This window comes from Podarcis gaigeae, assembly GCF_964106915.1.
Source record: "Podarcis gaigeae genome assembly, chromosome: 9".
Lineage (NCBI taxonomy): Eukaryota > Metazoa > Chordata > Lepidosauria > Squamata > Lacertidae > Podarcis > Podarcis gaigeae.
This window is the reverse complement of record NC_139685.1, coordinates 65,081,703-65,104,627: the sequence shown is the minus strand read 5'-3', so window position 1 is coordinate 65,104,627 and position 22,925 is coordinate 65,081,703. Positions and strand designations below refer to the sequence as shown.

The following is a 22,925-nucleotide window of genomic DNA, read 5'->3' as shown; positions in this document are numbered from 1 at the left end:
GCCAGCTGCAGGCAAAACCCCACTACATTAGTAAAAATAAATAAAAATACATAGCAAACTGAGGTTCTGCCCCTACCCTAACAAAAATCCTGGCTACGCCCATGGAAGCAGTCATCTCCTAAGTCAAATCACCTTTCTTCTTCTGAGGAATACTAGCTTGGTGGGGCTAGAAATAGTGCGGAGGATACTAGGCTTCCGCTGCAATATCAGCCTACAAAAATAGTCACGCTAAAAGTAACGTTTCAGAAGGTAGATGGTGTTGAGAATTCTACTTTGCCCGGAAAATTGTGGAAAACATTTAAGGAGAGCAAATGTTTGGTTTAGCTCTGCAGAGATCCAGGTTGAAATCCGTGCTTAGCAAAGGCACCCCACTCTTAAGCTAAATTTGACTTGCCCAACCTATTTTATAGGACTGTTTTGAGGACAAAACGGAGATAACTCTGAACCCAAGGGTTGTTTTTGGAAAGGGGAAGTGCGTATCAGATAAGCAATTTGCTTTATGTAGCAACTTTTGCAGAAACCAAAGTAAACTTTCGAAGTACACTTGTGCAACATCCAATTTAAATAGCTGTCAAAATAACTGCATTAGACCTGGACTTGTGAGGAAATATATATATTAAAATCTTTTATTTATGTGTATTTGTCCAGAGGTAGATTTGTCTTCGTGATTTTCTCAGCAAAGGAATAAACTGGAGCGAGTATCTGAAACTGGACTGCTGCGATTGCAGGGTCACAATTCACTGGGAAGTTTTCTGGTGCAGGTTTACACTGAAACAAATGGGGAGTTTCGGAAGAGGCCTGTCTCCATTCATTTTGGTGGAGTTTCCCCCCCTGAAATGAAATGTGTCCTAGTTCAAAAAATTGTGTTGTGAGCCATTACATCCAAAAACATTCACACTTTGAGTGAACACAGGTTGTTCATTTAAATAGGATGTTTATGTTCCTTTTTTTTTTTGCCTGGTTTATAGCAGTATCATTAAATAAATAGATTAAAACAATTAAAAAACAAAACCATAGCAGTTTTAATGAAAATCTGACTTGATCGATTCAGAACATCCTGTGAAATAAAGCTGTTCACTCCTGTGTCTAAAACTAATAGCTGTGGGACATGATGGGTCATGTAAGGAATGAATTCCACATCTGTGGTGCCACCATTAAAAAGGGTTCCATCCTGTATTACCACCATCCTGTGTCTCTGACTCTGAAGGAGGAATGCAGGGCCTCCTTAGGTGATCTAAATACATGCATAGATGGAAGGCCTGTGTGAGTTTCCTAGGTCCCAGACTTTTTAGGAAATCGGTTATGGGAATGATGTAGTTCTGGAGCTAAATACACATACAAACAACTTTCCAACTGATTCGCCTGAAAGAAGGAAGACGAAATGCTGGATCCGCAATTGCTGACAATTTAAAAAGAGTTGGCTAGATAACTCAGATTTTGAGTGAGGAAAGACCAAATGTTCTCATACATCCTAGGAGGCCACACTATTCCTTTTTTAAAAAATGACAACACACCTTTTATTGATAAATGCAATACTTACAAACACAAACCAGAACACTAAACAAACTTATTATACATAGATATATACACCTCTCAACTTAGATTACAAAAAAGAAAACAAACATACAAACTAAACATACCGACATAAATTTTGACTTTAGCACCTATATGTGGCCTCCTTTGTTTCTTTTTGCTGTGTTATCAATGTTACTTTTGACTGTCTCATCTTCTACCCATTTCTTCTTAATTTTTTACTCTATAAGTTTCATTCATTGCATATTGATATATTAATACCGGAACAATGTTTTTTGATGTATTCCTTCAGGTGGCCACACTATTCCATGTGGGGAGTTCTAACAATTAGCAGAGTGCCCATAATTATAATTGTAGCGGAGTCTTGACAGATGAGTAGCTCCATGCCAAAGACTGGATGGATGCGGTTTGGACAGCTTAAAAAAAGGGAGCTTGTTATACCCAAATCAAATGAACTGTAATGACGTCAAGTGTCAGGTTTGCTGAAAGTTCAGCTGTCGTGGGTGGCTTGGGATGGAAAGATAAAAGGCCATAAATTAGTTCCATTGTTAAAGCCCAGTAAGACAATTTTCTGATTGCCTGGGGCGGAATAGCATTTGCCCACAGGCAAGTAGTAAAATCACCTGCCTACCTTCTTCCTAGCTAATGCAGTGCTGATTTCTGGAGTGGGAGAGACCATTGCAAAGTTAACTGCTGCTGCCTTTGCCGAGATTTCTGGCATGAAGAGGTGACCCCTGCTCGCTCTCTGGCACTTGCCAGCTTGGTGGACAAGCACTTCTTCCATAAAGCCAGGATGGATTAGCACAGATAGCCCAGTATTGTTTTGCCAGCCTGCAAAATTGCATTGCGCTCCCATTTTCGGGGCCAGAGAGCACCAGTGGGGTATCTTGGCTTGCCTCTTCTGTGTGGGAGACTGAGGTGGGACAGCACTGGTTAGGGTAAATAGAGCCTTCTGTGTTTCTGTGCCCTGCTAGAGCCAGTGTGGTGTAGTGGTTAAGAGCGGTGGACTCATAATCTGGTGAACTGGGTTCGATTCCCCGCTCCTCCACATGCAGCTGCTGGGTGACCTTGGGCTAGTCACACTTCTCTGAAGTCTCTCAGCCTCACTCACCTCCCAGAGTGTTTGTTGTGGGGGAGGAAGGGAAAGGAGATTGTGAGCCGCTTTGAGACTCCTTAGGGTAGTGATAAAGCGAGATATCAAATCCAAACTCTTCTTCTTCTTGTGTAATTAGGGTGAGGTATCAGGTGGTTTTGGGAAATGGGCAGCTTTTGCATTTGCTAAGACGGTATACTCAAGAGCAATGATTTTCTCTTTCTAATGTGGCAGTCATTTGCCTAATGGAGAAAGTAAAGCCTGTTTCCTGTTGGAGTGGTGCTAAAACAGCCTAGAAGATCCAGTGGTTTGGCTTCTCCAGCTTTCAACTATGTCCAAGATTGCAGTCTGCTTACATTAGCCCATAGAATTTGTGTGTGTGTGTGTGTGTGTGTGTGTTGGGGTATTGAGAATCAAATGTGCCGTAATCTACATAGCCATGTCTTTTTACCTGATGCATCCCATCTCCTGCTGCATTTGATCATGCTAGATGGTTGCAAAACAAATCTGGCCCGGGCAGTGACTTTTATGTGTCTGCCACATACGCATTAAATTGTGACATCGAGAAACCTGATCAGCTTGCTTGCCTTTTCCTTCACTCCCTCTCCTTGCAAAGACTGGTTTGGCAGGACACACTGTTCTTTGGGAGAAGGAAAAATGATATTGTTGTGCATGCATGCATGGTTTTTAAACTGTTGGTTAGCGTGCATTTCTAGCAGGTGTCAAAACAGTAAATGAATGGGATTATATAATTGACCTTGTTGTAGCTCCTGTTCCCAGTTACGTAGGGTCTGGGAAAAGGCCTGTAGGGCGTAAGTTATCATGTTAGGAACATAGGAAGCTGGTCCATGTAACTCATTACTGTCTAAACTGGCTGGCAGTGGCTCTGCAGAATTTGCGGACCCGTGCCAGTGCTACCTGAAGATGCCAAGGATTGGATGTTCTGCCACCAAGCTATGACATGTCCTCTGCACCATACACAAGGAATATTCTGGCAGGCTATTGGCAGAATATTTTAAGGCAGCAGTTCTAAACCATGGTCTACAGTTTGCAAGCTTCATTCAGCTGGTCAGCGCCATGTCTGTAAAAATACAATTTAAAATCATATATCATCTAGGACAGAGCTTAAAGGTAAAGGGACCCCTGACCATTAGGTCCAGTCGTGACCGACTCTGGGGTTGCGGTGCTCATCTCGCTTTATTGGCCAAGGGAGCCGGTGTTTGTCCGCAGACAGTTTATCTTCCCGCTGGAGCGGTACCTATTTATCTACTTGCACTTTGTACTTTCAAACTGCTAGGTTGGCAGGAGCAGGGACCAAACAACAGGAGCTCACCCCGTTGCGGGGATTCGAACCGCCAACCTTCTGATTGGCAAGTACTAGGCTCTGTGGTTTAACCCACAGCGCCACCCAGGTCCCTTAGGACAGAGCTTACAACAGGCCAAAAAAAAAAAAACCCATTAAGTGATCAGTCCAAGACCCGTGGCAATTTTCAGGTGGTCAGTGGGCAATTCACATGGGTTCGCTGTTGGAAAACTGATGTGATTTGTCAGTGTATGTTTGTTGATTTGACCCCTAGCAAAGTAGTTCTTTTCTGTCATCTAGTGCAGAAAAGCCATGACAAAACTATGGAAGCAAAAGAGGAAGAAGTTCCAGGTGCCTTAACTTAAAATCTGTTCCAGGTTCAATGCATTTGGGAAGTAATTGTTCCTCAGGTGCTTGAAATAATTTCGGGTGGGTTTTAAAAATCTACCAGCTTCTCCAAGTGCACTCTTTTGAGGTTGGAGCTAGCAACCTCTAGCCAGTGTGTTCAACATTTTAAAGAAAGTGACTGTCATTCGGAAAGTCTGAAAAGAGCATGGGTCTGGAAAACCAGCTTCAATACTTATTCCAGCAGGAGGTTTGTGTTACTGAATATGTTCACCAATTTGCTCAGTATCCTACATAATAGTGCTTTTAAAGAAGTGTTGTTTCATGCATTTTTTATTCTTTGACCATTTTTTCCAGGCGAGTGCGGAGCCTCTTTCTACTAATCCACCTTCCTTCTACTAACTCCACCTTTAAACATCCCTTTCACTTTCAAAGGAGTAGAACTTGTTTATTAATTCCAAGGCAGCAGGTTTTACAACCGACTTACTGGTCCCCCCAGGAAGACAAATTCCAGATAAACATTCTGGCTTGTTTTTGTGAGTGACAGAAGGCAGCAATTCTGAAAAAGGGGAACTTGGGCTTTCAGGGGAGAGGTTTACAGAAAACAAAATAAATTAAAGCAGAAATGCTGGCATTAGAAATTTTTCTAGAATATTTTTTTAAAATCTAAAAAGCTTGCTGTGTTAGAATTACTTCAGACCTAAGGAAAAACTGGCCCGTTCAAGAGCATGCTCCTGTTTTCTGTGCAAAGTGGTGGCTAGAGACAGGCATCCTCTGTCCTCCCCTTCTTTTTTCTTAGAAAAATTGAACTGCATTGAAGATAAATTTGCAGCTCCTGCCATTCTGGCAGGGTTAATTATTTGGGGGCAGGGTGGTCATGGTTGCAGTTAGAAATAGTCTGAGGTATGTGTTCACTTATTTCTTGTGCTATCCTTGGATAATTACTTGCTTCCCATCCTGAATTTGTTATGCGCATGCTCATCTTGTTGGTCTATAAAAGTCTAGGAGTGAGAAGGGGAACCAAACCCTGGCCACCTTACCTTGCTTTGCTCTATGGCTCTAAGCCATGGGTAGGCAACCTAAGGCCTGGGGGCCAGATCCGGCCCAATCGCCTTCTAAATCCAGCCCGCGGACGGTCCGGGAATCAGCATGTTTTTACATGAGTAGAATGTGCCCTTTAATTAAAAATGCATCTCTGGGATATTTGTGGGGCCTGCCTGGTGTTTTTACGTGAGTAGAACGTGTGCTTTATTTAAAATGTATCTCTGGGTTATTTGTGGGGCATAGGAATTCATTCATTATTATTATTATTTTTCAAAATATAGTCCGGCCCCAGACAAGGTCTGAGGGACAGTGGACCGGCCCGCTGCTGAAAAGTTTGCGGACCCCTGTTAAGCCCTCCAGTTGATGATGGACTACAAGACTCATCACTCCTGAGTACTGGCCTTGCTGGTGGTGGGGGCAGATGGGAGTTGGAGTCCAACAGCATCTGGAGGGCCTCTGGTCCCAGCCTGGCAGCTGTTAAGGAAGGCTGCTGCAGACAAAGGTGGTATTTAGAGTTGACCTTCTCCTTTCCCCTCCCCTTGCAGCCTTCCTGTGACTCTTAACAGCTGTTAGACCAGCAGAGACTTGGCAGGTGAAGCTTTTCTGCTAGGTCACTTACAGCATTTAAGGGGAGAGGAAGCCCCAGGGGTGGCGAGGTGAAGGCATCAACTCTGGTAAATATTTGATCTGCCCAACTCTCTTATCAAGCTGACTGTTTGCTGCAGATTTTTCTCCTTTGTTGTCTCGGACCTTTGATGTGCTAATTAACCCTCCCAATTCAGCTGCATGCAAGCACATTCCATCCTTTGTATTCTTCCTGCGCTCTCTGTGTTTTTGTTTTTTAACAGCCCTGCCGAGATAAAATATATTTTGCTCTTGCTCTTTAACCATCTGACTGTTCCAATACAAGATAATACTTGGAAGCCAGTTTGGGGAGTCCTCTCTCAATGCACCAGTGCCCTGGGGATGTCTTCCTTCTCACTACACTCCTTACCAAGAAGTCAGTCTTAATTTTAATCATTTTGCACTTGCAAAGAAAAGGAAGTTGGCATTGCCAGGATTCCCTTTCCTCCTTAACAGAGCCCCTCATTCTGCGATTGCATATCCTTTAGTAATGAGAATAGTAAATGCTACCTGCCTGCTGCAGAGTTTCATTCTACACACCTTCCCAGAGGGTTAAGTAGCAAGCTGATGAATTATTGAGTTGCTTTCAGATTTTTGTCTTCCTTGGGATTCTGCATGTTGAGAGGGGCCTGCTGCTGGTGGTCATGCAAGATCTCATCCAGATTACTTGCTGGTTTATAGGTCAGTCCCTTATGCTATATTCATTTAGACGTGGTACTGACATACTGAGTCTAGCTAATGTTTTGTAGTCAGTTATATTCTGCTATATTTTAAGATTAGGGTACAAGGTGTCTTGCCCTTGTGAGCCAGTGTGGTGTAGTGGTTAAGAGCGGTAGACTCGTAATCTGGTGAGCTGGGTTCGATTCCCCGCTCCTCCATATGCAGCTGCTGGGTGACCTTGGGCTAGTCACACTTCTCTGAAGTCTCTCAGCCCCACTCACCTTCACAGAGTGTTTGTTGTGGCGGAGGAAGGGAAAGGAGATTGTTAGCCCCTTTGAGTCTCCTTGGGGAAGTGATAAAGCAGGATATCGGATCCAAACTCTTCTTCTTCTTGATGATATGCAAAGCCATAGAGGGAAATGTTTAAGAACGCAGGGATGGCAAGGAATGTTCATGGTTGTCCTAACAGTGAAGGCTCAGTCACAGAATGCTAACAAATCAAGCATTCTTGCAAGAGAAGCAGATGTCTACCTTGAATTGCTAGTTGGACATGAAGGGATGTGTGTTGATGGTCAACCAGGAGTGTTGCAAAAGCAAAGAGAGTTGTGGTTTGGTGCACAGAGAACTGGAACAGTTGTGCGTTTCACATCACAGTATTGGGACACTGAGCCAATGCATTGGCTGCTGGGTCTCATTGTTAGAAATTTTCCCATCCAGATTTTGCTGAGAAGCAGGACTGGGTGTGTGACTAATGTGATGATACATATCAATGGCTAGTTTTTATTGCTCTTAGAAAAGATAATCTTGATATTTTTTATATATATATGAAAAGGTAGGGGGGAAAGCTCCACCCTTGTTCTTGGGAAACTTTAATCGCTCTCTTCTCATAGCAGGGAAGGTGTAGCTTTAATGAGAAAAGGGCTTTATTAAGTCTCTTGATTTCCTGCTGTTGTGTTAAAAGGAAATGTTCTTCCTTAATCTTTGGAAGGGAGAAATGGTTCATGTTCTAGAGCGGAAACACATTACCCATTTCTTACAGCTTCTTGTCCACCCTTTCCCCCTCCTGCAGCATAAAACTTAGCAGCTATCACTTGTGATGTTTCTGTTCTAAATGAATAATGCGCTTAATGTCTCACAAACGGGACATTTGTGTCAAGAGGCGATTTGGGCCAGTGGAATAAAGGAAGTTTTACTATGGTGGGCATTCTACATGAGGCTCCTTTTTCCAGAAAACTTCACAGCTTGAAACGTGTCAGAAAGTAAATTGTTTGGGTCACTTCAGCTGATGCTAATTTTTTAAAAAACGGCAATATGAGCAAAGTTCAATCAGGTGAAAAGCAGTAGCAATAGCACTCATCTGTCACTGTTGAGTTTGCAATCCTGTTTGCAATTCACCTGGGAGTAAGTCCCATTGAACTTGTCATGTAACCGGGGGAGGGGGGGAGTTTATTGTAAACCACTCATTTCTAAACACTTTATCATACCTATCCTCAAATATTTTATTGTTGTCGTTTCTATTGAAATTAATGTGAAATTAATGTGGACATAGCTTATACTGAAAGCCCCATAAAAATATTTTAGTAAATGCAAAAATAAAATAACAAATTGTGTGCCAGGTTGGATGATAATGGAAATGATATTCTCGTCATTAAAACATAATACATTGAAACATTCCAGTTCTGTACTGCTTTTAATGGCTACACAGTTCAGTCTTTTTGAATATCATCAGTTTCAGTGCTTGAGTCCAGCACTAATTTTACTGAAAGGTATCCTTAAATAATTTTTTGCTTGGGTTATGCCCAGCCTATGTAATAGTATCAACTTCTATATTCACATCCGTGTTGCAGCTTCAGTATGTTAAAATAGAATGAAAAAATGCTGTCACAAATGTTTGAACAAGAAAGGCTGGTTTCCTTTGACGTTTAGGAAATCTTACACATTTTGGGGGAATTTACCCCCCTTCCTCAACAGAGTCTTGGAAAACTTTGAAATGAGAGGATCAGATGTACCATGTTTGCTTTGCTTTTAGTAAGCAAAATGAAAATGAGATATACACACCTTGTTAATTTTGTGTATTTTATCATAGTTTACTGAAATATTTAATAGTTAAGTTTTTGTTCCCTGAAATACACTTAATGTGGTTTAATGCAATCACACTTTTTTTTAGTTTGGGTTTTACTTTCACTTGCCAGTTACATAGAATTAGAATTTTAAGTTGGCGTTGATTTGACCTGCAGCTAATGTTATGAAATCACCTGACTATTTATAAATAAAATAATAACAAAAGAAAAAATAGGTATTTGCATGGTATGCCATGCTTTGTAAAAGGCATGTTTAAAACCAGTCAGTGTATTTTCATGGACTATAATCGAATCTGTCTTAATCTGAAATGAAACCATCCGAATACTCTCCCCCCCCCCCCATATTCATGTTTAGTTATGTATATTCTTTTGGTTTCATTTTCCTCCTTCTCTGTTCCCTGTTCCAGTTTGCAAATATACTGTGTGTTGGTTTAGAATACTGGCACTTGCTAGAAGGTGTCACCTGAAAAAAGTTAATTTCAACATAGCAACTGCTCAGTTTGGTGTTGATTTGATTCGTCTCCATTAAGTTACTAATGCTTTTTTAATAGAATGGTGCATTTTTAGAAATAGAAAGCTCCATGGGGGGGGGGGGGGAGTAGTGGGAAGTTTTCCTCCTGGAAGAATTTCTTTTCCCCTGCATCCTGTTAGCCAGCTTCATCAGTTCATATGACCAGGGTTTGGATGAATCTGCAAAATGATCACTTCCGATAAAATTTTCATATTGTAGCAAGTTAGAGGTGTTTAATTAATTAAGCTTGTGTTAAAAACCATGTGTCAGACTATCCAGGAATTAGAATCTAAGTGTATATTTTAAGCATTGGTAGGTGTAAAAGCTAATTGGGTTTAGGCACATTTCCTGGGTTGTGTATTGGACATGGTAATCCTATTACCATGGGACGCAGGTGGCGCTGTGGGTTAAAGCCTCAGCGCCTAGGACTTGCCGATCGAAAGGTCGGCGGTTCGAATCCCTGCGGCGGGGTGCGCTCCCGCTGCTCGGTCCCAGCGCCTGCCAACCTAGCAGTTTGAAAGCACCTCCGGGTGCAAGTAGATAAATAGGGACCGCTTACCAGCGGGAAGGTAAACGGCGTTTCCGTGTGCTGCGCTGGCTCGCCAGATGCAGCTTTGTCACGCTGGCCACGTGACCTGAAAGTGTCTCCGGACAGCGCTGGCCCCAGGCCTCTTAAGTGAGATGGGCGCACAACCCCAGAGTCTGTCAAGACTGGCCCGTACTAGCCAAATCAACAAGTGTTAATGAAGTGAGACAAACTTTATTTGTGAGGTGATCAAGAGTTCCAAGCATCAAAGGAAAAAGGTGCTAGGATGCAAATGAACTGAGCCCTCATGAAGATAAAGGACTTAAGTTTAGGAAGTGTGATGTAACCAGGAAGCAGAGAGGAAACGTTGCCCCACAGAGCAATAGAGGCTGCAGAGAAAGGATGCTGAAACTGCTACTATGGAATAAGCTGGCATCCTTTGGCGTGCTGTTGTGGTGAGCCCTTCCTTTCTAGGCTCCAGGTTTGTGTGTGTGTAAATAAACCATACATCATAAAGACACCACAAACTCCACTGTGCCTTATTGTCCCGAAGGAAACACAGACCCTGAATAGGCACCTGGGATGCCCAAAGTCTGGCTCAGGTAACCATACCTATCCCCTTTAGTTGCCGTTACAGTGGTACGTCAGGTTACATACGCTTCAAGTTACATACACTTCGGGTTACAGACTCCGCTAACCCAGAAATAGTGCTTCAGGTTGAGAACTTTGCTTCAAGATGAGAACAGAAATCGTGCTCCAGCGGCGCGGCGGCAGCAAGAGGCCCCATTAGCTAAAGTGGTGCTTCAGGTTAAGAACAGTTTCAGGTTAAGTACGGACCTTTGGAACGAATTAAGTACTTAACCTGAGGTACCACTGTATATGTTTAATAGATTAAATTCAATTTTTTGATTCAGCGATCACTCAGCAGAATATAATAATAGCAAAGGATTTCAAAGGCTTACAAATTATAGAAATTCTGTTGTTGTAGTTTTTTCAGACTGCATCTTGTTTTGGGTATTGGTTTGTTTGTTTGTTTTGGATTGGTCTGGGCGAGGTGGCGGGAAGAGAGAAGTAACTGTATTTTTGCCATTTTTGAAATGCCGGCAAAAAATGTGCCCTAAAAACAGCAAGGTCAGATTTACTGGTAATGCAGAAACTCAGACCCAAGCGGTTTAAAGGCCATTATATTTGGGTCAGTGGAACAGCTAGTGAGCAAAAGCCATGGCTTCCTTTAGAGAGAAACCCCTGCTAATAAAACGAATATGCAAGCTTTCTCCAGCGCACTAAACTTAGGCACAAGGGGAAAGGAGGAAGGAAGATGTTGCTGGCCAACAACTTCTCTTTATGTTTAAGAATTGTAAAGCAAGCAGCCTCCCTGCAGGTGATAAATGGATGGATCTAGTTAAGTCAGTGGTCTGGGCTTGCCGTTGCCATGGCAGCAGCAGAGCTTCTGTTTCCCAATAACACGCCAGCAACTAACTTGCTTTGTCACAACACAAACGTGATGATTCCAGAGGAGTTTCTGCTCCTGTGCAGCATCGCTGCCACCTTAAGTTTCTTAACTCTTTCCATTCCTCTTGTATCCTCTTGAAAGCAGTGACATGGCAGTGGGAAAAGAAGGGGAGTTTCCTTGAATTTAAGTGCGGCAAGAGCTGTGGCTACACTTGAGCAGGATAAATACGTCAGGGGAAAACTTCCAAATTTTTCCTATTCCCACTGCAGCTGGAAGGCAAAAGACGCAGGTGGCGACGGCATAGGAAGGCTTACAGCCTCCATCTTGCAGTGGAGGGAGTGCAGGCCTTCTCGGCAGGGAGGAAAAGGAGGACCGGATCAAAACTGGATGCAAGGCCAGTCAGTGCAGTATTGATAGGAAGGGACCGAGCAGTCCAGTGCGGGGAATGGGGCGAAAGAGGGAGGTGGTTGTTAGGTCTAGACCTTGCTTGGTGTGTTCTGCAAATTGTAGCATCTTCTGTCAGTGTAACATTGCCAATTTGCGATTCTAAGAGGGAAGCTGAGCTTTCAACCTGAGCAGCTACACTCCTGTCAGCACCACCCTAGTTACATTACTGTTATGTTTCCCCGATTGAAAACCAGGTGTAAAGGCACTTTTCATTGTTGTTTAGTCGTTTAGTCGTGTCCGACTCTTCGTGACCCCATGGACCAGAGCACGCCAGGCACTCCTGTCTTCCACTGCCTCCTGCAGTTTGGTCAAACTCATGTGGTAGCTTCGAGAACACTGTCCAACCATCTTGTCCTCTGTCGTCCCCTTCTCCTTGTGCCCTCCATCTTTCCCAACATCAGGGTCTTTTCCGAGGAGTCTTCTCTTCTCATGAGGTGGCCAAAGTATTGGAGCCTCAGCTTCACGATCTGTCCTTCCAGTGAGCACTCAGGGCTGATTTCCTTAAGAATGGATAGGTTTGATCATCTTGCAGTCCATGGGACTCTCAAGAGGTCTCCTCCAGCACCATAATTCAAAAGCATCAATTCTTCGGCGATCATCCTTCTTTATGGTCCAGCTCTCACTTCCATACATCACTACTAGGAAAACCATAGCTTTTACTATACAGACCTTTGTTGGCAGGGTGATGTCTCTGCTTTTTAAGATGTCTCTGCTTTTTAAGATGTTTTTAAGATGCTTTTCATTAGCTTTCCCTTATTACCGCACCATATCTCCTCAATAAGGAGGAAGTGATTGGGCCCACGCAAACCACCACTCTTAACCCACAGTATATTGCACTTCCACCCCACAATAACACTTTTGTATGATTTCACTGCTTGTTCTGTGAAACAAGTCATTCATCCAAGTTACGCTCGTGCGGTGCCTCCCAACGAAAACAAGCAACATGCCTTGCCCCCAAGACCACATTTTCGTGCGCTTGATTATTAATTCAAAATGCCTGACATTCTTAAGCAGAATCCAGTTTTGTTGACTTTCACCGTGGGTTTGGAGAGTCGAATTTCATCCTTCCGTGGGCCGTAGGCAGGCATAGCTCTGTGTTTGCTCCACATATGCTAAAATTGGAATGATGCTGAGAAGTCTATAATGTGACACGCACACCCCCAGCATTTCTTGTGAGCCAGTTTGGTGCCATGCATAGAAGGCTGGATGTAGGTCTGAGGAACAGAGGCTCAAATTGGGAGCCCTAAGACACGGGTTGTCAACCTGATCCCTACCGCCCACTAGTGGGCAATTCAGGATTCTGGGTGGGCGGTAGGGGGTTCTATGGCACAAGTTGAATCCTCCTTCCATCGAGCACTGATGGGCGGTAAGGCAATTTTAGCATCCAGAAATATGCATTTGTGGGTGGTAGGTATAAAAAGGGTAAAGGGGACCCCTGACCATTAGGTCCGGTCGTGACCGACTCGGGTTGCGGCGCTCATCTCGCTTTACTGGCTGAGGGAGCCGGCGTACAGCTTCCGGGTCATGTGACCAGCATGACTAAGCTGCTTCTGGCGAACCAGAGCAGCGCACGGAAACACCGTTTACCTTCCCGCCGGAGCGGTACCTATTTATCTACTTGCACTTTGACGTGCTTTTGAACTGCTAGGTTGGCAGGAGCAGGGACCGAGCAACGGGAGCTCACCCCGTTGTGGGGATTTGAACCGCCGACCTTCCGATCGGCAAGTCCTAGGTTCTGTGGTTTAACCCACAGCGCTACCCGCGTCCCTAAAATGGTAGATTACTCCTGCCCTAAGAGGATCTCTGGCTCTTTCCTTTTTCCCAGCCTAACCTAGCTCGTAGAGTGGTTAGGGGGCTGAGCCATCAGCCAGAGTGCTAGAAGAGGAAAGGGATCACGATATGATACATGAATGCGCAAGGGTGGTGCTGTGGTCTAAACCACCAAGTCTCTTGGGCTTGCCGATCAGAAGGTTGGCAGTTTGAATCCCCGCAATGGGGTGAGCTCCCGTTGCTCTGCCCCAGCTCCTGCCAACCCAGCAGTTGGAAAGCACACCAGTGCAAATAATTAAATAGGTACCACTGTGGCAGGAAGATAAACGGCATTTATGGGCTCTTTGGTTTCCGTCAGTGTCCTGTTGCGCCAGAAGCGGTTTAGTCATGCTGGCCACATGACCTGGAAAGCTGTGTGTGGACAAATGCTGCCTTCCTCGGCCTGAAAACGAGATGAGCACCACAACCCCATAGTCCCCTTTCACTGGACTTAACCGTCCTTTACCCCCCCCTTTTTTTTACATGAATGAGATACCTACCACTTACCCAAACAAGCAATATATCTACCAGTCCAAGAAGCAACTTATATTCTACCCCTGCTTTGCAATTTCCCCAAGGAACACGCAGGAAAGTGTCTTCAAAACAAAAGCAAACAAAGGCTTTAACACCACAGTAGAAATCTGGGGGTGGGGGAACTTAATGGGTATCCAATATAGGGAATTTCAGAACCTGATTTCAGCCACTGAGTTGGTCCTGTTCTGCGTACCCAGCTTCCTAATCTCTGAAGACCTCTAAGGGAAGAGCTCAGGCAGGTACCTTTAAAAATAGTGATAACTTGAGAGGCAATGTGGCCTAGTGAGTGAAGACGTGGACATAGACTGGGAAGATGCAGGTTCAAATCTCTGCTCATCCACAAAGCTTAGACCCAGGCCCATTCACTGGTGTCCCTCGGTCTGCCCAAGAGCAAGTTGCATAGATTCTATGAGATTTTCATAGGCTTGGCATTGTTAGGTGGGGCATCTCCCCAGGGCTAGCTGGAAGAATGGTGGGAATAAAATTTTAATTTAAAATAAGCCAGTCTGGTGGAAGAATAATGTTTTTATTTCAACAAAGCTGTTAAGCCTCTGTCTGTGTGTTACCTGAAGGGGGAAAAAATCCAGGCATTTTGTTGAAACTCATTGTGCAAATCTCCAAACGGAGAGGTGCAGGAGATGATTCAAATTGGTGGCGGCCACTTGGTGAGACAAATCTATAAGGGCTGATGACAGAGCCTTCCAAGAACGCCTGCTTCAAACCCACTGAAATGAATGGGACTGGTGTGGAAGCATTTTCTGCTGAATTGCATTAACGGCTGGGGTATGCAAGGCAGAAGAAGAATGGAACAGGGGCTCTGGGATGATGCATTGCCAGATATTTTACATAACACTGTTGTCCTCTGGCAAATGCACATCTGCCTTCTCCGCTTTGTGTTGATAAGAGAATAATAACAGTTGTTTTAGAGGCTCTGGTTCACACGTAGCGGTTGTTCCGAACAAATCAACATTCTGCGGCCTTTTCCATGAGCTTTCTTACACATAAAGTCATTGAAAAGACAGTGGTTTCTTTCCCTTGTTCCCAGTGCATGACTGGGTGTAATAACACTCCCAAATTTCAGTCCAAGCGTGAAAGCCAAAAAGTGGCGGCTTCTTCTTCTTCTTGGGAAAATGGATTTGCTGCAGTTTTCACAATCTCAGCAAGAAGAGGGCTGATGGGGGGGCAGGCGGTAGCAGTGTGTGTGTGTGTGTGTGTGTTAAGATGGGACAAGAAATAATGGACTTAAGTGGGCAGGCAAGGGTAGCCCCTGCTGTTTCTCAGGCGTATCTATAGGGAACATACGGAGCTGTCTTGCACTGAGTCACACCATTGTTCCATTTAGCTCTTGTCTATACTGACTGACAGCGAGTGGTTTTCTAGGGCTTCGGCCAGAGCATGTTCCCATTCCCAGGATCCCTGTGGGAAGGTAGACACTGGGGAAATAAATCCTTCCGTGCATGAGAACAATTAGCAAGTGGAACAAACCTGTCCAGGGAGGCTGTGGAAACCTCGTAATTTGAAGCATTTGAGGAAAGGTTGGAGCAGCACTTGATGACTGGGGTCATTTTGGCTGTAATGAATTAGCAGAACTGTATGTGCTTCATAACATGCAACACAAAGCCACAGATTTCAACCTCATGGTGATCTCTGAGATAATGTATTTTTAAAAGGAAGCAGAAGTAGGCCTGATGAAATCTCTATAAAGGCAGCTGTTTGGGTTTCAAGAGGTGTCTCATCAGTCCCCCCCATTGCATGGCTTATTATTATTATTTCAGCTCCCCCACTCCCATGGCAAGCTGTGTTACACATATTATGCTAAGGACTAAGCCATCTATAGCTCTGGTAAACAACTACTTTTTAACTTATCTACTGGGTTACTCCTCTGCAAGCCAAGAAACAAGGCCAATGGGAGTTGCCTGTCCCTAATCTCTTGGGTCCATGGAGTATCTGGAATAAAGAACATGATGACTAGGGTGTGCAAACCACCTCCTCAGTACTTCTGTAAAGACCACATCAAACAGTTATGTGTGGACCTTGGAAAAGTCTTTTTTTTTTTTTGTATACAAAGGGTTTGCTAGAGTATTTTCTTGTTCAGACTTTTTATGCAAGCATGTCTTGCTTTCCTTCAGTCTCCCCAGCATGCCTGCAGGCATGTATCTATGCACTGTGTTGTCCAACTATGTTGTCTGCTTAGCTGCTGAGCTCAAGGTCCCTGCTTGGTTTAATTACCTACCTGCCTTTTGCAATTCTAGAAAGCCCTTATTGGCTTGAGCAGGTACTTTGTTAATTGCAGAAGCATAGCCTAGGTAGTAATATCCTCTTTCTCTCTCTGCCCACAGCTTGTACAATGAAGAGAGAAATTTGCTCCGCATCCAAGCAAAAGAGAGGAGGAATCAGGAAGCTCTCCAGGAGAAAGAATCATTCCCTGCTGATATCCCTCTCTTTGGGGAACCTTACAAGGTATCTGCACCATCTCACATTGCACAGCAGGATTTACAGTAGGGAGTTGTTGCATTTACAGATTGAGTCTTTGGCCTCTTTACCCTGCCTAATGCGTTTCTGCTGTCTCCAGGGCAGTAGCTGTGGGGTTCTTGCCAATTCAAGGAAACCACAGACTCTATCTCTATACCTTCAGCTTTCTTTCAGAAGCAAGCCTCTCTTGCTTGTGGGGTTGTAAATAAAAATGTGCAGATAGAAATTGATCAGCAAGAAGTGAACCTGAGAGGGCCCATGGCCACAAGGCGAGACCATGTGCTTTGAGTGCAGAGGATCCCAGATTCAATGCCTGGCTTTCCTGCTTTAAAGAACTCATGTTGCAGGGCTTAGCAAGACCTCTGTGTGTTTTACTGGGGAATTGCTACCAGAAAAAGCTGGGCTCGCAGTCTCACTCTAGCTGTAAGAGAGCTTCAGCTTTTCAGTGATGCGGTCATTTGAGTATAAAAGCAGTGGAATGACTTAAAAAGAAGAAAACTTGGACAACTGACATTTAGTTTTTTTAAAATTGTACATAATATTTTATTGCGATTATAGGTATCGAGCAACTTGAATTTAGGTTTCTGTTAACCTGTGTTGTCCCACACTCTTCAATTCACCTTTTGCCTTTCTGTGACCCTGGTTCTCTCATTGCTAAGTAGCAAAATCTGCTAAGGAGTGAGGACATCCTCAGTGAACTGAGGGGGCGGGAATGGTTTAATTTCACCTCTTCCATTTCGCGGTTGTTTTCCTCCCTGTTTCAGAACAACAAAGCAGATGAGCTATCCAGCCGGATTCAGAAGATGTTTGGCAATTATGAAGAGATGAAGGAGCTTATCGCCATCAAGTCTCAACAAGATTTCATAGGGATCCCCACAAGCGTCATGTCTCTGATCCCTCAGCGCAAGCCAGATCGTCCACCCTTGCCTGAAAAGACCAGCAGCGTGGTACCCGCCTCATTCCAGAACGGTAGCCATCACCGCAAGCCCTTGGGACCCATTGCTTCGGGTGCTCCCTCTGCGGGCAACTCTCTGCACCACCAAAAAAATCACTCAAGGATAGAACTGGCCTCACAAAGCGGTGGGCTGCCCAGCAACCAGAGGCGAAGTCAAGAGTCGAGCCGCAAGACTCAAGAAGGCCAGAGCAGCAGAAGCCAGAAGAAGAACGAAAGATGCATTGAAGAAGCCCGCAAGCTGCAGCCCTCCCTTTTGGAACTTTCTCCCTTGCTGTCCTCGTTGTCTTCCCCCATAGCACCCTTGTCGCCTCTACATTCCAGCCAACGTGTCAATTCCAGGTCTCTCGGCAGCATCAACAAAAACCACGGGCAGAGTAGCTCCCCTTCTCTGGAGCTGGTGGCTGGAACACGTGAGAATGAAACCCAGGACAGCTTGAGTGCTCCTGTAGCCGTTGCTGCCCAGCCTTCCTCCCAGACTTTCCCCGGATCGTTGTCATCAAAAACCAGTGCAATACAGCAGAAACCGACTGCCTACGTGAGGCCAATGGATGGTCAAGATCAAGCTCCGGACGAGTCGCCGGAGCTCAAGCCGCTTCCTGAGGAATACCACGAACAGTCCTACGGGAAAATAGCAAACGTGAAAACAAACGTCAAGCCCAACTTGCCCAGCTTGCCCAAATTGAAAATACCTGTTGAAGCGACTGAGGTTAGTGGAATTTCTGCTCTTTGTTTTGGTTTTACTTTGGTGCAGTAAATTGATTTATTCATACTTACTTGTTTTGGTTTAGGGCGATCCATAATAATAATTAGGTTTAACCAATATACAGTGGTACCTCAGGTTACATACGCTTCAGGTTACATATGCTTCAGGTTACATACGCTTCAGGTTACAGACTCCGCTAACCCAGAAATAATGCTTCAGGTTAAGAACTTTGCTTCAGGATGAGAACAGAAATCGGGCTCCGGTGGCGCGGCAGCAGCAGGAGGCCCCATTAGCTAAAGTGATGCTTCAGGTTAAGAACAGTTTCAGGTTAAGAACGGACCTCCGGAACGAATTAAATACTTAACTCAAGGTACAGTACAATCATTAAAGCTGAACTTGCTGCAGAGAAGTCAACTTTTAATAGAATATTGTGGGCTGAGAAGGTACTCAATGCTAGGAATGGACAATCGCCCTCCCATTCACAGCAAAAGTGGAACAAAGCTTTTTTTGAAAAAATGTTCAAGCAAACACACCAACACCCCTCTGCAGCTGCTACTTCCCCCTAGCTCAAGGACCCAAAAATGTCAGGATAGGTGGAGACATCAGCAGCTGGTGCTTCAAGTTCGTGGCAATAGCATATCTTGCCATCAGGAACTGGGACTGCCAAGTCCCAGAATTCCCAGTGAGAATCTGAAGCTTTTTGTGCATCCTTCCTGGCACTGGTTTTGGGATCTGTAGGAAAGGACACTGCCTGGGGAATTGGAATGCTTGCTTCTTCTGCCTCATCTAAAAAGCACTTTGTTAGACCTTCCAGACGGGGGAAAGTTGATGGCAAAGGGGGTTGGGGAGCAGATCTGAGGTGCGTGCCGCCTCTTTCAATTATGCCTGCCAGAATGAGAAAGGTGTAGCAGGCCCTGTTCAACAGCTGTTAAGCACCTGGTTGTGCAGGCGTGTTAAAAGCAGTTCAAGGATAGACTTTAGACAAAAGCAATAGGGATTCAGGTGGTGTTTTGTGTGTGGGTGTTGGCTTTTATTGCCTGTGTTTGTTTACTGGAGGAGGGGGCAATTTTGGTAACCAATAATAACTGACAGATACCACAATCAGGTGGTTGGCATTATTATGTATTGATTAATCCGGAGTGAAACTGTTAAGAGGAGCCAAAGGGGAAAAACCTGCACGGATATCTATTGCTACAAGGCTAAATATTTCTGTTCTTGGTTTTTATGCGTGAGTTTGTTTAGATAACTTTATAAACTTTGATTCAAGAATTAAACCACCCAAAGCAGCAAACATAGCAAATTAAAAGCATTATAATGAAACAAGCTGCCAAAGCAGCATAGAAAAATTACTGAATAAAAACTAAGAACAATGCAGAGCCAGATAAACTCAAAACTGTGGTCAAACAAAAAACTTGCCTGAGCCAAAATGTTTTCAGTTGCTGATGGAATGCAAACTACAGAGGGGGTCTACTAATCTCCTAGACGTGGATGCCATAATTGAGCCAGGCCTCTGTTGCTTTACTGCCCAGATAATAGCTTACGAATGATGCTGGTGTATAATTTGGAATTTTCCTGCATTTGGGTCCAAAACGCATTTGAGATTTTGTTCTCCCCTGTTTTTGATAGCCACTGTTCTTCCCCAGTGCTTGCCTTCGACATCACTTTCATCAAACGATGATTGACTCACTGAGTTTTCGAGGCTTGTGTGCTGCCACCTGCAGCTGTGAATTTAATTGTTGACGGCATCTGCTTACGCCAACACTGACAAGTTCAGCCTTTCCATTTGAACAGAGGAATCAGCTTTACTACAGAGTCAATTAATCCTCAGTGGATAGCTATGCTATGACTCACTTCGTACTCATGCTAAATCTATACACAAGCCTTTCTGCTGTTCCAAATTCTCTTGTCTCTAACTTGCAGCATTCAAGAAGCTATGCAATGGCATTTACCCTTAAAAAAAACACAACCACTGGTTAAAATAGATATTTAATTTGCAGTGTATGGGTGTGAACTTGCCCACACCTGCTCATATATGCATGACCCATCACAAGGTTGCTGTTTCATCTGAAGCCCTATATTTAGAACTGGAAAGACTGCCTGCCTCGTTTTGGAATTATTCTGACTAGTGAGCTGCTGACCAAAGAGTGGCCACATTTGGGGTCCACAAAACGGCCCAGTTTGCCATGGAGTACTTTGAATTTTGAAACATTGCAAGGGGGACTCAAGAGTGTGGGGGGGGGGGACTGACCGCAGCTATTGCAACCCTTCTTAACTACATTTAGAGCAGTGTTTCCCAACCTTGGGTCTCCAGCTGCTGTTGGACTACAATTCCCATCATCCCTGACCATTGGTCTTGCTAGCAAGGGATGATGGGAGTTGTAGTCCAAAAACAGCTGGAGACCCAAGGTTGGGAAACACTGATTTAGAGGGCTTTCCCTGAATTCTGTTTGGTGTTTGGGAGTTGCTCTTCAAGGTGAAAGGTCGCGTGTTCCTCAGACAGGGAAACTACACAGCATTGGCCATTCCTGCTCTTTCGCTTCCTGGATTATTTACTTATTTCCCAATCTTTATTTGTGTGTGCTTGCTCTCACAGTAATCCTATGTCAGTAGGATCACTGCTGTTCTTGTATTTCAGATTAGAGGTGAAGCATATTGAGTGAGTGGCTTACCCTTGGCCACCTAATAAGCCCATAGTAGAGCTAGGACAGACCGCCTTCCCATTTTTGGCTGGGAAGCCTTTTGCCAGATGTTGTTGTCGGCTGGAGGGCAGAAACCTGCTTCCCCCGCAGAAGACCATGTTCCATGCAGGCCAAGCAAAGAGTTTGAAATATATTTTGCTTTTTGAAGATCATGTAGTAATCATGCTTTATTAAGCATCCATGTTGCATTTCTTAGATCCAAAGTGAGTCCTTTGCAGTTTTGCATGTAACACAGCTGTGTTGAAGGCTGTGGCTTATCAGCGTTTAATAATGCTTCCATGGACTTCAAAACCAGCAGCTGGAAGTTTCAGCATGAGGTGGCATTTGTAGCGAACACGGTTGAGTGGCTTTTAAATCCTTGTTTTAAATCTTCAAAGAGGGGAATGGGAGCACTTTTTTAAAAATCAACAACACAACATTCCCCCATTTTGTAAAGCATGCGTTTCATTAACATGATAACATGCTAGTGCTGCATGCTGCCATTCAAGTACACTCCCATAGCGAGTATAATGGCTGAGTTAGGAGGTTACGCTAACCGTGGTTTAGTGTGACATCCTAATGCAGCCATTAAACATTATATAGTCATTATGTAACCATAGCTTAGCGTGATCTGAAGCCCTCCTTTCAAGTTGGCTTGCTTCAAAGGAGCCATAGTTTCAACAGTAACAGCAGTTTGTTGGATCAGATGACACAACTAACTGTGGTTAAAAAGTGGAAGTTAAAAGCTTCCAAACTCCTTATATGGAGCACAAGAGCCTCAAGATGGTTATTGTCATACTAAACTGTGGCTGGACTGGCTCTGTGGTCCCTGACTGGTGAAACATAATGAAGTGTGCATTCTGGTTCAAGGATAATCATGCTGATAAGCCGATGTTCTTAGAAGCTGAGAGTGTGAGTGCAAATATAGCCCAGATAAAAGTAAAAGAGAGGGAGAAGGAGAGAGATGTTCTTAACCTGCCATACAGCTTTCTTGAGTGCTGTCAGTAATCAGATGTTTTGAGACGAGAGACACACTTTGTGCAGAGTAGTAATCTTTCTGAATACATGCAGCCCTTTAAATTGAGAACATCTGGCAACCCCAGGTAGGAGAAAGAGAACATAAAGAAGGCCTCCTGTTATTTTACTTGGCCTTTATTTTATGGGGCACAGCTTGCTGAAAGTGATAGGTTAGAATTGCTAATGAGAAGCTGTTGATCGTTCTGTGATTTGATGGAATTTGCACAGACATGAAAGGAGAGAGGATAAGCAAGAACCAGCAGGAAAAACTTGAGCAATACTCAGGAGCAGATGAGAGGCAAACAGCTTCCAACAAGGCAGGGATGTAGCACACAATGGAGGGAGTGAGAGGTTTGGCCGGGGAGAGAGCGAAGAACAATGCCCAGAAATACAGCAGCATCTAGTTCTCGAGCTTCTAAAGTGAGACCAGACATTTAGCTGCTTTAGTCTGCTTTTCGCTTGCACACCCTTTTGTAGTCCATTTTTACAGTGTGTTGTTTTTTTTAAAAGCAGTGGCTGATTGTGTGTGGGCAAAGGCCCACTTTGAAATCGGGATAATATGAGGGCATTTAAATACCCCCTGCCACAGGGTTTTCAGCAGTGCCACTAAGGTACCTGTTTTTCCTTTATTGACAAGGGGTGCAATCCTGCTTGAGCAATGCAAAGAGAGCAGTGCACTCTTTCCCTCCTGCGCCATGCCGGCGTGGTGTTTGGTCGTTGCTGCTCTCTGGTGGGCAATGACATCTGGGCTGGTACATTGGCTGAAAGGTAAGGTTCTCCTTTTTCCCTCCCCCCCCCCCAATAACTTAACCTGAAATATCCAGCGGCCCTCTTCTGCACTGGCTAGCCTTGACACAAACTGGAATTAGCATTGTGCGCACCTGGCCCCCTGAGGCAGGAGGAGTGGGTTGCAGATGCTTGATGTTGAAGGGTCAAGAGAGGGAGAGCCTTACCTTGAGTTGATAAGTTCAGTTGTGATGCAGAAGTCTTGCAGAGCAGCAAGCTAGCACTGAGCTAGCATTGGATTGCCAGGGGGGAGAAAAAATGGAGAGAGAGAAGAGAAGAGACAGACCATAGGCAGGTAATGTGAACTGGCTGTCTGGTGGATAACTTCCGCTGTATTTTCTGGGAGACGGG

General features: G+C 44.4%; 1 protein-coding gene across 18 annotated transcripts in view; it reads left to right on the top strand.

Moving 5' to 3' along the window:
* AFF1 (ALF transcription elongation factor 1) overlaps positions 1 to 22,925 on the top strand; it is a 144,801-nt gene that overhangs the window by 49,468 nt on the left and 72,408 nt on the right. For all 18 annotated transcript variants that reach the window (XM_083756354.1, XM_083756351.1, XM_083756361.1 and 15 more), the window contains 2 exons: positions 16,303 to 16,423; positions 17,200 to 18,096. In XM_083756354.1, coding sequence (XP_083612480.1) covers positions 16,303 to 16,423; positions 17,200 to 18,096 — 1,018 coding nt within the window. The remainder of the gene's footprint in view (positions 1 to 16,302; positions 16,424 to 17,199; positions 18,097 to 22,925) is intronic.